The sequence below is a fragment of the Sus scrofa genome, chromosome 12, assembly GCF_000003025.6.
Source record: "Sus scrofa isolate TJ Tabasco breed Duroc chromosome 12, Sscrofa11.1, whole genome shotgun sequence".
NCBI classification, from domain to species: domain Eukaryota; kingdom Metazoa; phylum Chordata; class Mammalia; order Artiodactyla; family Suidae; genus Sus; species Sus scrofa.
In genome coordinates, this window is record NC_010454.4 from 22,680,837 (window position 1) to 22,694,412 (window position 13,576).

The window sequence follows — 13,576 nt, forward strand, 5'->3', positions numbered from 1 at the left end:
CCGCCCACAAGGGCGGGAAATGGGGGCTGCTGCTAAAGTTAGGCTTGAAAAGAGGAATTAGAAGCCCAGGGGTTTCGTGCTTATTGGGCCACAGAGGCCTAGCACTCTGGAGAAAAAAGGGGAGCTTCCTGAGGGGAGGCCTGCGGGCCTGGAGGACGAGGAATCCAGTTACTCTTGAAGCACCCCTCTTCTCTCCACCCCGCCCCCGCCCCCGCCCCACCTCTTTCCACCTCCCTAGCAGGATCTAGAATGTCTGTGGTCCTTCCTAAGAGGGCTTGGAACTTGGCTGCAGTCAAGGCTGCAAACTAGAGGACTGGACATTACGGTCAAGGACCTGACCCTTGGATGACTACCACATAGTGAACCTCCTCCTCCCTCTCCTTTTCCCTGAAAGAGAAGTCTCAGCACAGGTATTTACAAAGATTTATTACAGCAGGGGAGCGGTTCAGGCCTGGAGTCAGGGAAGAAGGGAAGAGGACAGAGCAGCTGGAGGACAAGGAGAGCCTAGATCCCCCACTGTTTGCCCCTCCTCCCAAGGACTTACACTAGGCGGCATTCCTGGCATCAAAGCACAAACAAAAGGCAACAAAGCAGCCTCTGCCAGTCCATCTTCCAGGCACCCAGGCTGGGGAGCAGGTGATAAGGGGAAGATTTCCAAAATGTGGAGGCTGTGGAAAGGATGCCTGAATCCTGGGCCCTGGTAGACGCCAGTGAGAAGGAATTCCCAGGGGATGGAGAAGGATCTGTGGGCACTTACAAGTTCTCAGTACCCTCTTTCCCCAGATCTTAGGGTCCTGCCCTGTGGGTTTCCTATGCCCAGGGGAGAGGGTCTGGGGAGTAGAATTGTGAAGGATGAACCTTTGTCCCCCATTTACTGAGTTTTCCAATGCAGACTCTCACACCCCAGCTCCCACCCAGTGAATGGGGGAATGACTGGCAGGGGTAGGCATCAGGCAGCAAGTGCCCAGGGACTCTGAGCATCAGCCAAAGGTGGGCAGATAAGCAAACACAGACCAGCCTTAGTCTTCTAGAAGCCGCAGCCCTAGCAATTGAGAAAGGTACAAAATAGGGTAGGGATGGGGTGGGTTTCTGAGGAACAGCAATGCCCTCTCCACTTCCATCTGGGAGATGCAGGGCTTGGTACCTATGTGCCAGGCTCAGGGTGGGCAGGGCGCTGTGGCTCTTCCCCTGGCTCTGCAAGGCAAGCAAAGGAACTTAGGGCTTGGCCACGCCTACCAAGATCACAACACCAACCCTCCCCAAGCCTCACCACTTAATGCGGGGTCTTCCACTTGGTTCTCAGAGCTTCCAACTCTCTGGGGCTCATCCAGAGGGGGTGGGCGCTCCCAGGGACCCTCCAGACCTTGGCCACAAGTTGTCTTTTGTCCAGCTGGGGATGGGGAAAAGGGATAAAAATACAGGCTCTGGGGAGTTTCCATTGTGGTGCCGTGGAAACAAATCTGACTAGCATCCATGAGGATGTGGCTTTGATCCCTGGCCTCGCTCGGTGGATTAAGGATCTGGCGTTGCCATGAGCTGTGGTGTAGGTCATAGACACGGCTCGGATCTGACGTTGCTGTGGCTGTGGTGTAGGACGGCAACTGTAGCTCAGATTTGATCCCTAACCCGGGAAATTCCTGACGTTGCTGTGGCTGTGGCATAGGACGGCAACTGTAGCTCAGATTTGATCCCTAACCCGGGAAATTCCATATGCCACGGGTGCGGCCCTAAAAAAGCAAACAAACACACAAAAATACAGGCTCTGAGTATCTATATGACTGTTCTGGAACATCAGCTGAGTCAGCTGGCTGAGGTTATGCTTTCCGAGGGTGATCATGGCATACTGGAGACAGCACAGGCCTAAGACTGCTCTTCCAATGTCTAACCGTATGACTTAGTTAAGTTTGTTGTTATCTCTCTGAAGGGGATGGTAAGAAAGAAATTGCATAGACTGCCTTAAATAAAACAATAGTTAATACTCTGCAGCTCAGTGCTGGCCCCCAGGAGATGCTCCAGGAGTGGTGGCAATTGATAATTGCTCCTTGGTTGTCTTGTCATCTTTTTTTTTTTTTCCATTTTTTTGGCTGCCCTGGGGCATATGGAGTACCTCAGGGAACCAGGGCCCAGGGATAAGATCCTGGAGGCAGTTGTGACCTGCACCACAGCTGCGGCAATGCCGGATCCTTAACCTACTGTGCCAGGGATGGAACCTGCGTGACAGCGCTCCAGAGATGCTGCCGATCTCATTGTGCCACTGCAGGAACTCCAGTTGTCTTGTCATCTGACCCAGTGCCCTGCTGTTTTTCCTGAGGGAAGAGTCTCCTCTCACCTCCTCTTCAGCTGTTCTGGGGTGGGGGTGGGGGTGGGGGGTCCTGAGAGAGACTCAACTCTTCCAACTGGAGTTTTTCTCCCATGGCTGATGCACCCACTGCCAATGCAAAGAGGAGGCCCATTCCATTTTGTTTGGGTGCAATGGATGGCCTTCAATTAGGGATTGGCTTTTTCTTTTCTTTTCTTTTCTTTTTTAGGGCTTTAGGGCTGCATCCGAGGCATATGGAAATTCCCAGGCTAGGGGTCAAATTGGAGCTACAGCTGCCAGCCTACACCACAGCCACAAGAAGGAAAGATCTGAGCCACCTCTGCCACCTACCTGCGCCGCAGCTCATAGCAACACCGGATCCTTAACCCACTGAGTGAGGCCAAGGATCAAACCTGCATCCTCATGGATCCTAGTTGGGTTTGTTAACCACTGAGCCACCATGGGAACTCCTGGCTATTTTTCATCCCCATAAATAGTGGGGCCCAAACATTTAATGTGCACAGGGAGGGATAGATGTCTGCCAGACAGGGAAGAAAAACAGCCATAGGAGGGGCTGAGATCCTTCTGCCTAGGAATTCTCTAGGCCCTGGGACCCCCCCATGGAGATTTTTGGACTTGGGATCTCTATCTCCTGCGTAGGTCTCAGGCTCCTTCCTCCTCCCTGGCCCCTTTTTGCGGGCAGCTGGGGTTGGAGGTCCAGAGGATGCGCTGGTTCTTGAATCCTAAATTCTCCATCTAGACACTAGAGGGCACCCTCTCACCTCCAGCCTGGGAAATAAAAAGGAGGCAAGAGCCACAGGTTCCTGGAGAGGACTTATCAACCAGCCCTGAGCCTCTCCGCAGAGACCACATGCTAGGTTCAGAAATGCAGGTGTCGGGGGCACGGGACACTCCGAGTCCTCTATCCCTTATCTCCTCGCTCCTTGCTACCACCACAGATGGAAAGACCTTTCTTGGGTCTAGCCACAAACCTCACGTGGCCTTGCCTTCATTCTAAGGAAGAGAGGAATTATTAGGGGAAAATAATTGGGAGAAGGACTGAGTCAAAAATGGGACCAGCCCTGGAGTTCCCACTGTGGCTCAGTGGGCTCCGAACCCGACTAGTCTCCGTGAGGCTGCGAGCTCGGTCCTTGGCCTCGCTCAGGGGTTAAGGATCTGGTGTTGCCAAAAGCTGCGTCATGGGTCGCAGATGTGGCTAGGATCCCATGTTGCTGTGGCTGTGGCGTGTGGCTGTGGCATAGGCCTGTGGCTACAGCTCGGATTCGTCTCCTAGCCTAGAAACCTCCATATGCCGCAGGTGCAGCCCTAAAAATGCCAAAAAAAAAAAAAAAAGAAAAGAAAAGAAAAAGAAAAGGAATGCAAATAGCCCAGGTGTCAGGTTAAGGCTGAGAGCAAGGCATCCCGTGGGGTGAGAGGATGGGGGGGCTTGTGGTGTGACCACAGTTCACATGTGTGAGAAACTCTGAACTGGGGGGGGGGCTGATGTCCCATGTCCCAGGACACTCAAGGAGGACCCCATCTAACCCGTGGTGGTAGAACCCAGGCTTTACAACCCATTCAGCTTACCGGCCCCCCTGCTGCCCTTCAGCACTTCAGCCTGGCTGTCCTCCTCCTCCTCCTCTTCTTCGTCATCCTCCTCTTCCTCCTCCTCTTCCTCTCTTGGGTAGCCCAGCTCCCGCAGCTCCCCCAGCTCATCCTCCTCCTCCGAGGCCTGGTTCTCACCCAGGTTGCTGATGGACTGCAGGTGAGACTCAGCAATGCGCTGCACGGCTGGCACAGGGGGACCCGGGAAGGCAAGGGTCAGCCAGACCCAAGAAGCGAAAGGCATGTGGCCCAGCTCCCAGCCTCCTTCCTAAGGACAGAGCTGACCCCCTCAGGGGTCTAGGTGGAAAGCTAAAGGCTGCAGGTCAGCCTGCTGGGGGCCAGACCAGGGCAGAAGCAGCAGGGGGTACATCCTGTTTGGCTCTTAAGTCCAAAGATGCTGGTTCCCCAGAAGCTGGCACCAGGCAGCTCCCCACACCATGGGTGCCAACCTGGACAAGACCAGGCGGGCACAGCAGCAGCTTAACATTCCCTGGCTGGAGAGCCTGTCTATTGGCTACCACCCCAGGGGAAGGCACAGCGCCCGTAGGCCAGGCCCTGGGGGCTTTGTCCGTTTCCATTGATTGCTAAGGGTGTGGCTAGCCTGCTCACGGCTCACTGCCCACCCTGATCCTGCCTGCCACTCCATGGCCGGCTTGGTTCCCGCTCACTGGCACTGTCCCCATCATTGAGGCTACTCCACACTCCTCTGCCCCAGGCTCTAAGAGGTAGGAACAATTCTGAGACTAAGGATGCAACAGTCTGCAGCCAGCAAAGTCCGCGCCTGGGGATGTGGCGTGCTCAGATGCGGCCCCCACAATCTTGACCCACATCCCCAAGCTTCAGCTCCCTCTGCAGTGACCTAGAAATCTGCTAACACCACCCACCCCCCCAACACCACCAAGGCCTGCTGGGATAGGACCTAGGAAGGGAAGAGTGTGGGCAGCTGGGGAGAAGTTTCCAGAAGATGGAAAGGACCAGGGGGCTAGGAGAAAGGGGCCAGGGCTGGGCGACTCTGGCAGAAGGGCAGGGTTTGAGGGGACCCTGGGAGGAGTGGCTGGGGCAGAGGCAGCAGGGGAACCAGGATCTGGTGGGATTTTAGAGCATCTGAGTCGCTAAACTCAAGGCCCACAGACCAGATGCTGACGGGCTAGGGGCTGGGGTTGCTGCAGCTACTTCTTGGTCCGCGGGCAGCCCCGCCCCTCACAGAGTCCAGAGCGGGTAGATCCAGGCTGGAAACCTCCCGTGTAGGGAGCAGGGCACCGCACTCCTGCCAACTCGGGGACAGGCACAGAGGGTGCATTGTGTGTGCCGCTTGCCCCGCCTTGCCCCGAGCTCCGCCCGGTGCCTCCTGCTAGCTCTGGGCAAGCTACCCAGGCAATAAAAGCACAATAAATTGCCCTGCCCTGGCCTTGGGGACGCAGCAAAGCTTCACCTTGAGCCAAGCGTGAGAGGTCGGCCGGGCTTGGAGCGCCCCCCTCAAGCCAAGACTCACCATCTACCCTCCCGCGGGGGCGTGGGTTTCTCCCCTACAAATTCCCAACCCTGCCAGTTGCTTTCCCTCACCCAGTAAGGGACCAAAGCCTATAAAACAGGGCCCTCCACGTTCAGAAGGGTCCTCTGAAGGTTGGGGGTGGGGAGGGAGGAGAGGAGGTGGCAGCCGGAGCAGCCGGGGGTAGAGAGCTGGGTTCTTCAGTTCCTGAGCCACAGCGACAATAGGTGTGTGCAGCCCTGTGTCGCCGCCCGCAGCCACCTGCATGCCTCGCCTTGTGCCTCTCAGGGCTCTCTGGGGTCTCCCCTCACCCTCCCACCTGTCTCCTTCTTTCTGTCTCCATCTCTGGGACCCTGACCTCCCCCCCACCTCTCCCCACTCAGACCCTCCTAAGTTGCAGCCCAAAGGGACAGGGGGGGTGTGGGTGCATCTCTGGCCACGGTAGGGTCCCTGGGAAGCACTCTGGCCCTCCCTCCCCTCTTCACCCCAGCCATCTGCCCCTCGCCCACAAGCAAGAGTCCAAGGGTGGGTCTCCCCCGTCCGCCTGAGGAGAGAGACTGCTTTTGTTCCCTCTCCTGAGAAGAAGCCACCTCCTCCCTGATCCTGCTTCAGGGGTGGGCTTTCCCTGCATCCCTACAGGCAGCAAGTCCTCCCAAATGCCGAAGCCACTGCCTGCTTGCTGTCCCATCCTCTTTCCGCCCTGGGGGAAGAGAACCGGTGCCGGTCCTTTTCTCCTCTCCTCCCAGCCTCGGCTGGCTGGCCCGACAGGTGTACCTGTTGACCTTGGCCGGTTTCTGGGAACTCATTAAACCCACCCCAGGGAGCTCTCAGCACAACCGTCTGGTCTCCCTCCCTCCTTCCCTCCCTCCCTCCGTGGGAGGAGGGGGCTGGCCAGGCAGGAAGAGCCGAGGTGGGGGTGGGAAGGCCTCCTAAGGCTTCGAGAGGAAGAGACACTCCCCACACCCCCGCCTGTCCCGCTTCTCTTCCAGGTGTATCTCCACCAGCTCCCCCACTGGAAGCCAAGTCTCCAGTGATTCACACCTGCTCTCTTTTGCACACCTTCCTTCCTCTTCCTGGGATGCCCCTTAGCACCTTGCTGGCCCTCTGAATTCCTCCTCATCCTTCAAATCCCAGCTCACACATCCTCTTCTCTGTAACTACCCCTGACCCTTTAGAGGAGAAAGGCCTCAGGAGGGCAGAGGCCAAACTGCCCTCTTATTTTGCCCAGTGCCCACCAGGAAGACCGGGCATACCCTAGGTATTCAATGAGCGTGTGCTATAGGAGTGACTTGGCTTTTAGGAGAGAAAAGAAAAGCATGAACAGAAGCACTGCTGTGTGGACCTGTGCAAATGGCAATGGAAATGGGAGAGGACAGCAAGGGATGCAGCCCAAAGAGGATGCCCTTTGGGGAAGTGGTCCAGGGAGATGGTCCAGCGCATTTGCAAAGGAGGCACAGGGCTGAGTCTCTTTAGGTTGGCACGTACTTGTTACGCGCGGGCAGCTACCTCTTTTTGTTCAACCCCATAACCTGACTTTAACCCACACCCCCCTTTTCAGCCTCTGGGCTCCTTCTGTTTACAAGGCCAAATTAAGAAAGCATTGGTTTGTAAGACGGGATTAAGGTGGGTACACAGACAATACCTCCCCATGGACAAAAGCTCAGGATTTCACACACACACCCACGGTCAGCTCAGTTCCAGGGGCCAAGGGGACAGGCAGACTGATGGGTGGAAGGGGAGTACCTTTCAGCGAAGGGGGAGTGTAGGCACAGGGGTTGGGTCTCTTCGACTTGAGGTGGTGCCCCTCTCCTGCAGCTCTCTGCTGGGGAAGTGCCAGGTTAAATGGGCTCACAGAGGCGCTCCCTTCACCACCCCCCATTCCATGCCTCCAGGGCAACCCAGGCAGACCAGTCTAATCTCTGTGCCCGCTGCCCCTCAGCTGAGGCTACACGCAGTGGCTTTGGGCGGAACTCCATAGTCATGGCTCAGGGCAGAACCCCGGGTTCTGGAGGCCCAGGCTGAGCATGAGCAGAGGACAGACAAGGACAGAGGAGGCTCAGGATTGGCTGGTGGCATCCTGGCCCCAGGCACTCTCTCACCCAGGTGCCAGTTGATATGCTAATGTCCTCGTGGGGGGTGCCTTGCCATCAGCTGGGAAGTCACCCCCTCCACCCCATCCCAAAGGGCCCTGGCATCCCTCCTCCCAGCTGCCCCTGGAGACTCACCTGGTGAGGGGAGGCCTCCTCCTCTGTGGGAGACCGCCAATGAGCAGGCCAGGAGGCACGGAGAAGAGGGAGAAAGAGAGGGAAGAGAGAAAGAATCCAAATTACTTTCCCCAATGGTTCAACCTCCATGCCCTTTCCTTCCTGGTGTTGGGAGGCGCCTGGTCAATAAACGAAACTGGTGGAGCTGGGCTCCCAGACCTTACCCATCCCCCTATCTTCTGCTCAGTCTCTTACACATAGGACTTTGGCAGGGGCCCCAAGAAGCCATCAGAGTTAGGGTTGGGCCGGGACTAGGGGACAGAGAAGGGGCCCACCTGGAGAGGAGTGCTCTGAGAGCCGGAACAGCATGGCAGGGGTTGGTCTTCTGCGCCGGATCTAAGGAGATGGAGAAAGAGAAGGGAAGGAGAGGCGGACAGACACCTGCAGCCCACTCCCTAGCCCTCCCCGGCCCCCCCCCCCCGGGGAAGCAGGGGACAGTGCTTTGGAGTCCCCAGGCAACCTTTGCATCAAAGGCTGTCAGAGCTGAAAGGAACCCCATGGCTCACCCAACCCCCTCCTTTGACCGAGGTGAAAATCCTAGGCTCAGAAACTGTTCAGCAAAGAGCTCAAGGCCACACAGCACACCAAGGCAGAGAAGGAACAAGAACAACCCATCACTGGCTTCCAGCCGATGCCCATCCCACTCCGTGACTACTCCAGGGTCCTTCCCCTCCCAAGGTCCTTCTTCTCCTGTTTTTGAAGACATCAGACCTCAGGAGCCATGACACCCATGTGGCCCTGCCCACCTAAGGTCAAGGCAAGGGCTCCAGAGAAACTGGATCCAGGCACAAAGGGAGGCTGAGCCCAGCACTGCAGGCACCTCCAACCTCCCACAGAGGCTCAGGTGTGGACCTGAGCCCCATGTCCACAGGGGCCCCAAGGGTGGTCTTTGGGGACCTGGGTCTGGGCCCCTCTGGCAGTATTTCTCAGGGTGCAGAACTCTGCCCTGTCCTCATAAAAAACAAAAAGTTTGGTACATGAACCAAGCTGAAGAGTGGGGGGGGGGACTGAGCTCTCACAGTCACTCCCCCCCTTCCCCCCAGCTTGGCAATCAGACCAACTGTCAGTTAATTAGGTCCCCTCTGAGCTCCAGGGAAATGCACAAAGAGAACCAGGTGAATTAAGCTGAAACCGCCACCCCTCCACCCCCAGCCAAGCTCCCAGCACTGCCCTCCAGTCGGAAAGTTGCTTTCGGGAGGGACCCAGCCGGGCTCTCCATGGCCCCCTCTACCCTCCCCCAAATGACTTGGCCCCACTCTCACTGCTCTGTTGGGTGGCAGCGGCATCTCAGCAACAGGTGAACGGCTAGATTTGGGTTGGGGGGGGTGGAACCCTCTTCTCTCCCTCCATCACCCCCCACCCCCGCCCTGGAGGCCTCCCATGCCCAGCAAGGCTGTCGGGAGTGGCGAGGAGTTCTGGCCTCCGGGAAGTCTGGTCACCATCCCCCCTCCCCATGTCGTGGCTCTTCTCCTGCCTGCCAGGAGGTCCTAGAGATGACGGCAAGGCTCTGGAGACCCCAGCCCCCAGCCCCGAGCCCAGGCATGCAGGGTGGGACTAGAGAGCCGGCCAGAGAGGGGCGAGGGCAGCCGCGGAGCGGCTCCGTGTAGTGGGTCATTGGACCACGTTTCTCACATCTGACGGCACCAGTGGTCCTCCTAGTGGGAGTCTCGGGAAGGAGGACACTGTGCGGGGTCCGGAGGACAGTCCTCCCTCCCGGGATGAGGACAGGGGCCCCGGGCAAAAGTTTCTGGCGAACTTCACGCAGCACCGCCCGGCGCCCCCGCCACGTCGGACGCGGGCCTGGGACTCCTTCGCCCGGGTCCCCCAGGCCGGTTCTGAGCCCGGGGAGCAGAGAGAGGAGCCCGGGTGTTGGAAGGGAGGGGGGCGCTGCCGGGAGTGGGGAGCTGCCCCCTTACCATCTCCACCTGGCGGGGGTCGAGCTGGCTGGGGGGCGCGGGCACGGAGAACTGGATCTTCTTGCGGTCCTTGGGGTCCATGGCCGGCGGGTGGTCGGCGGGCGGGGCGCGCGCCGCGGGGTCCGGGGCTGCGATCCCGGCTCGGCTCCCCCGCGCTGCTCCGGGCGGCTCGGCGACAGCGGGCTGAGAGCGGCGGGGAGGAGGAGGAGGGCGGTTCACGCACAGATAAAAATACCGCGCCGGCTCGGGGCGGGCGCGGGCGGGGGCGGGGGCGGGGGCGGCCGCCCGCTCGCCTGCCCCGCGGGGCTCCGGGCGTCCCGGCTCGGGGCTCCGGGGCTCGCCGGTGCCTCGGTCCCCTGGCGCCGGCACCCCGGGCTCCCCGGCTCGCGGGTCTGGTCTCTGCCTCTGCTCTCCTCCCCTCGATCTCTCTCAGGGTCTCTCTCCGCCCTGCCTCGGTCCCCCTCGCTCCCTCTCCGCGTGTCTCTGACTCTGCCTCTCTCCGCCTCTCCGAGTCTCCCCCTCCGGCCCCAGCCTTGGGGTCCCCAGCCCGTCCCCTCGGCCTGGGACTGGCGCCCGGGTGCTTGGTGGGAGGGCTCAGGAGAAAGTGGCCAATGAGCACGGAGAAGCGTGTTCTCCGCGGGTGAGGGTGGGGATTGTGAGCCAGGACCCGGGGGAGCGGGCTGGGGGCCCCCTGCGGTCTCCCCAGAACTTGAAGCTGCATTATTGATGGAGTCCAGCCGGGAGGATCAGGGGGGGAGGCCGAGGGGAGCGGGGCAGCGGGGACACGGGACTCTGGCTTTAACCCCTTCCTGGCCTGGGTACTTGGAGTTTCACGGCGAGGCCTGCGAGGCCGTGAAGAGAATACCACCAGCGTGTCACGCTGTGAATGGGGGTGTCCTAGAAATCGAGTGAGCGTGAAAGAGCGGGTTGTGCGTGGGAGGACACGTGTCAGTCACCATGGCAGAGAGTTTGTGAGAGTGAGTGCCAGGGGCCCTGTGGTGCCTATACCTAGCGAGTTGGGGGGGGGGGTCGGTGTGGTGTGTGTGTGTCTAAGTGAGTAAGTGTGTCAGAGTGTCAAGGATGCGGGTGTGAGTGGCAGGCTGTGGGAAGACTGTGCGTGTGCGGGGGAGGGGGTGGAGTGGGGGTGGATGTCAGAGTCTGTCAAGGTGATGGGCAGGCTGTGCCAGCTTGCAGGGGGGTGGGGGGTACTGTACCCACAGCTCCAGCCTGTACAGTAGAGGGGGATGCGGTTGTGCTCCGGGGAGCTGTCCTGTCAGGGGTGGCGACTGTGTCCCTGCCTTGAGGTACACCCTGGAGTCACGTGTCTCCTGCCTTTTCTCTCCACATCTAAAGTGGGGGAGACAGAGCCAGCTCAGGAGGGCAGAGTTGGGGGTGGTGGGGGGCAGCCTGTAAGTACACGTGCCATCACACGTGTGAGTGCGATGCAGGAACAGAGCTGAGGGGAGAGGTGTTCATGTGTGTGTGTGTGTGTGTGTGTGTGCACGTGCTCATTTCTGAGGTGTGAGCCTCTGTCTGCAGAGGTGTTTGTGTGCATGTCTCTGAAGGGGGGAAAGGGGAGGAGATGGCCCTGGGTGTCTGAGGGGTGAGGGGCTGAAGGGTGAGTGCTGAGAGGGGGGTGTGTAGACGTGTACGTGTGTGTGTGTGTGTGTGTGTGTGTCTTCCTGGGGCTCTGTTTGTGTTGGCCCTCTTCCCTCCGGGTCACGCTCCGGCCTGGAACAGTCTGGAGTCCCCCTCCCCCACCCAGCAACTTTTCCACGCCCAGCCCCAGCGTGCTGGGTCCTTGGCAGAGGGAAAAGGAAGCAAGAGGCCAGAGGAGTCTTGTGAAAATGGGGTCAGGGGCACAAGGCAGGGCTCCAGGGTCAGCACCAAGTCTGGGAGGGAGGAGAGGGGGGCAGGAGGGCAGTGCTTTGCCCATGCGCCCTGGAAGCCCTGGTCACCCAGGGACACTCCCCCACCCCCCGGGGGCCTGGCTCCAGTCCTGCTGTGTGTGTTGACTTTTATGCTTGTCTGGAACGAGCCAGATGCCAGGTTGCTGGCCCAGGGGTGTGGGCATCTCTGGCAGCCCCTGGCTCGGCCCAGATGCCTCCTTCAGATGGCTTGTTGTGGGGTGTAACGGGTACCATGCCCAGTTTGGCAGTGCCTTGGGAGGGTTAAATGAGAAGGTCCTGAGACTGAGAAGGGGCACAGGGGAGTTCCCCTTGTGGCTCAGCGGTAACGAACCAGAGTGGTATCCATGAGGACGCGGGTTCAATCCCTGGCCCTGCTCAGTGGGTTAAGGATCCGACGTTGCTGTGAGCTGTGATGTAGGCCACAGACACGGCTCAGACCCCACATTGCTGGCTGTGGCGTAGGCCAGTGGCTACAGCTCTATTTCAAACCCCTAGCCTGGGAACCTCCATATACCTCGGGGACAGCCCTAAAAAGACAAAAGGGCGGGGTACAGGAAAGGCATGGCCTAGGCAGGAACCCAGCGGCCACTGGGCCAGTGTGAGGCTGAGGGGCCAGTGCCTGCTGTTACTGGGGATGGGGGGAGCTGGTTGGGATGAAGGGGACAGAGGACAGCTGGATGGGTAATGAGAGGACAAGGAGGCATGGCTCCCAGTGGAAACTCAGAGCCCATCCAAGCTGAGCAGACCTTAGGGACCACAGCAGCTGAGGCACCTTTGACCAGGAAGGGCTTGTTTATAGAGGTTCTGCCAAAAGGACTGGAGCTCTGGGCAGTCCTGAATCAGAAAAAGTTCGCTGGACTCAGGCTGGGGCAGCTGGGAAGGCAGCTAGACCTGGAAGATGGGGTCTTTGGGGATAGAAGGAGGGTCTTTGGGGATAGAATGGAGGGTCTTTGCCCTCTTCTCCCAGCCTTTGCCCAGGCACCCACAGCTCTGGCTGCTGAACCCTGGGCCAAGAGGGACAGGGGAACCTGGCTGACAGAGGTACAGACACAGGGACAGGACGGAGGAGGAAGGGAAGGAAAGATGGCAGAGACAGAAGATGAGAGAGAGAAAGGAGGGGGAGGTGGGAAAAACTGAAAAGAAAGGGAGAGAAAACACGTATGAGAGATGGAGAGACAAAAGGAGAAAGAGAAAGCCTCACGACAGAGAGAGGCAGGAGACAGAGATGGAGAGAGAGTAAAAATAGCTCAACATTAAGATAATTGCAGCTCACAGCTCTGCCCTCCGTTAGGAATTAAATGAGGTTTTATTACTTTGATTTTTCTCTCCTGGATCCTACGCGACTTCTCAAGAACTTGGGGAAAAGTTTTTCAGGTGGGCGGCCAGGTGGCGGGGGCTGCGTGGGTGACAAAGAGGAAGGGAACAGGGCTTCTGGGAGCTGGAGGAGGTGTGGGCAGGGGCGAGGAATGGGGCAGGGCTGGGGAGGATGGGGGAGCCCAGCAAGGGCTGGGCGAGTCCGCCGGGGTCAAGCTCATCCCAGAGGGGCTGAGAAGCAAGGGTCTGGGGTGACCTCCATTCTCTTTGACTTAGAATTAATCATATGCAAATGAGATGTAAAAATAATATGCCACTCCTCGTTATTATTCTTGAGTTAGAAGCACAGGCGGATGGGTCCAAAGAACAAATTCAAGACCTTGTTTGACTTAACTCCATTTGAACTATAGGTACTTCCACTTGGACTGACAAAAAAAAAAAAGTTTCTCATAAGGTGTCTATTAATGTGCAGTAGGTCTGAGCACACTATTTCAAGCACACAATTTCTCCTCACATTATTGTCTGGTGCCTGCCACAGTGCCTGGCATACAGGGAGGCACTACATTCTCCTTCTCTGGAAGCCTTTGCTCGCTTTCCGGACGGTGGAGAGAGTGGACAATCCCGAATATTCCCTCCCTTCTCCTAAGCAAGATACAGTCTCACGGACGGAACAGAAACTCCGGAGTTGGACAGATCCGGGTGGGAATCCTAGATCTATAACTTACCGTGTGGCCTTAGACAACTTTCTTAGCCTCTCTGGGCCTCGCTTGCCTCCTATT

The 13,576-nt window shown here is 58.5% G+C and overlaps 1 protein-coding gene across 4 annotated transcripts; it reads right to left on the minus strand.

Annotated features, from left to right (window-relative positions):
- On the minus strand, positions 408-10,142 carry PPP1R1B (protein phosphatase 1 regulatory inhibitor subunit 1B). Of its 4 annotated transcripts, none has more exons than XM_021067044.1 (7): positions 9,574-10,135; positions 7,933-7,993; positions 7,619-7,641; positions 7,137-7,215; positions 3,887-4,090; positions 1,271-1,390; positions 408-1,194 (listed from the first exon to the last, which is right to left on the minus strand). In XM_021067044.1, the coding sequence occupies exons 1-7, from the start codon at positions 9,652-9,654 to the stop codon at positions 1,145-1,147; spliced, it is 618 nt and encodes a 205-aa protein (XP_020922703.1). In that variant the 5' UTR covers positions 9,655-10,135; the 3' UTR covers positions 408-1,144. The 4 variants fall into 4 exon arrangements, with proteins under 4 accessions (XP_020922703.1, XP_020922704.1, XP_020922706.1 ...); XM_021067045.1 differs by having other exon boundaries at positions 7,137-7,212; positions 9,574-10,134; XM_021067047.1 differs by lacking the exon at positions 1,271-1,390 and having other exon boundaries at positions 7,137-7,212; positions 9,574-10,142.

What these genes read in the sequence shown, in the direction of transcription:
- PPP1R1B (XM_021067044.1), bottom strand. Translation starts at nt 9,654, where the DNA reads ATGGACCCCAAGGACCGCAAGAAGATCCAGTTCTCCGTGCCCGCGCCC. An exon ending in AGGAGGCCTCCCCTCACCAG is followed by an intron (nt 7,216 to 7,618) that starts GTGAGTCTCCAG and finishes GCACTTCCCCAG; the next exon opens with CAGAGAGCTGCAGGAGAGGG. An exon ending in CACTCCCCCTTCGCTGAAAG is followed by an intron (nt 4,091 to 7,136) that starts GTACTCCCCTTC and finishes CCCCTGTGCCAG; the next exon opens with CCGTGCAGCGCATTGCTGAG.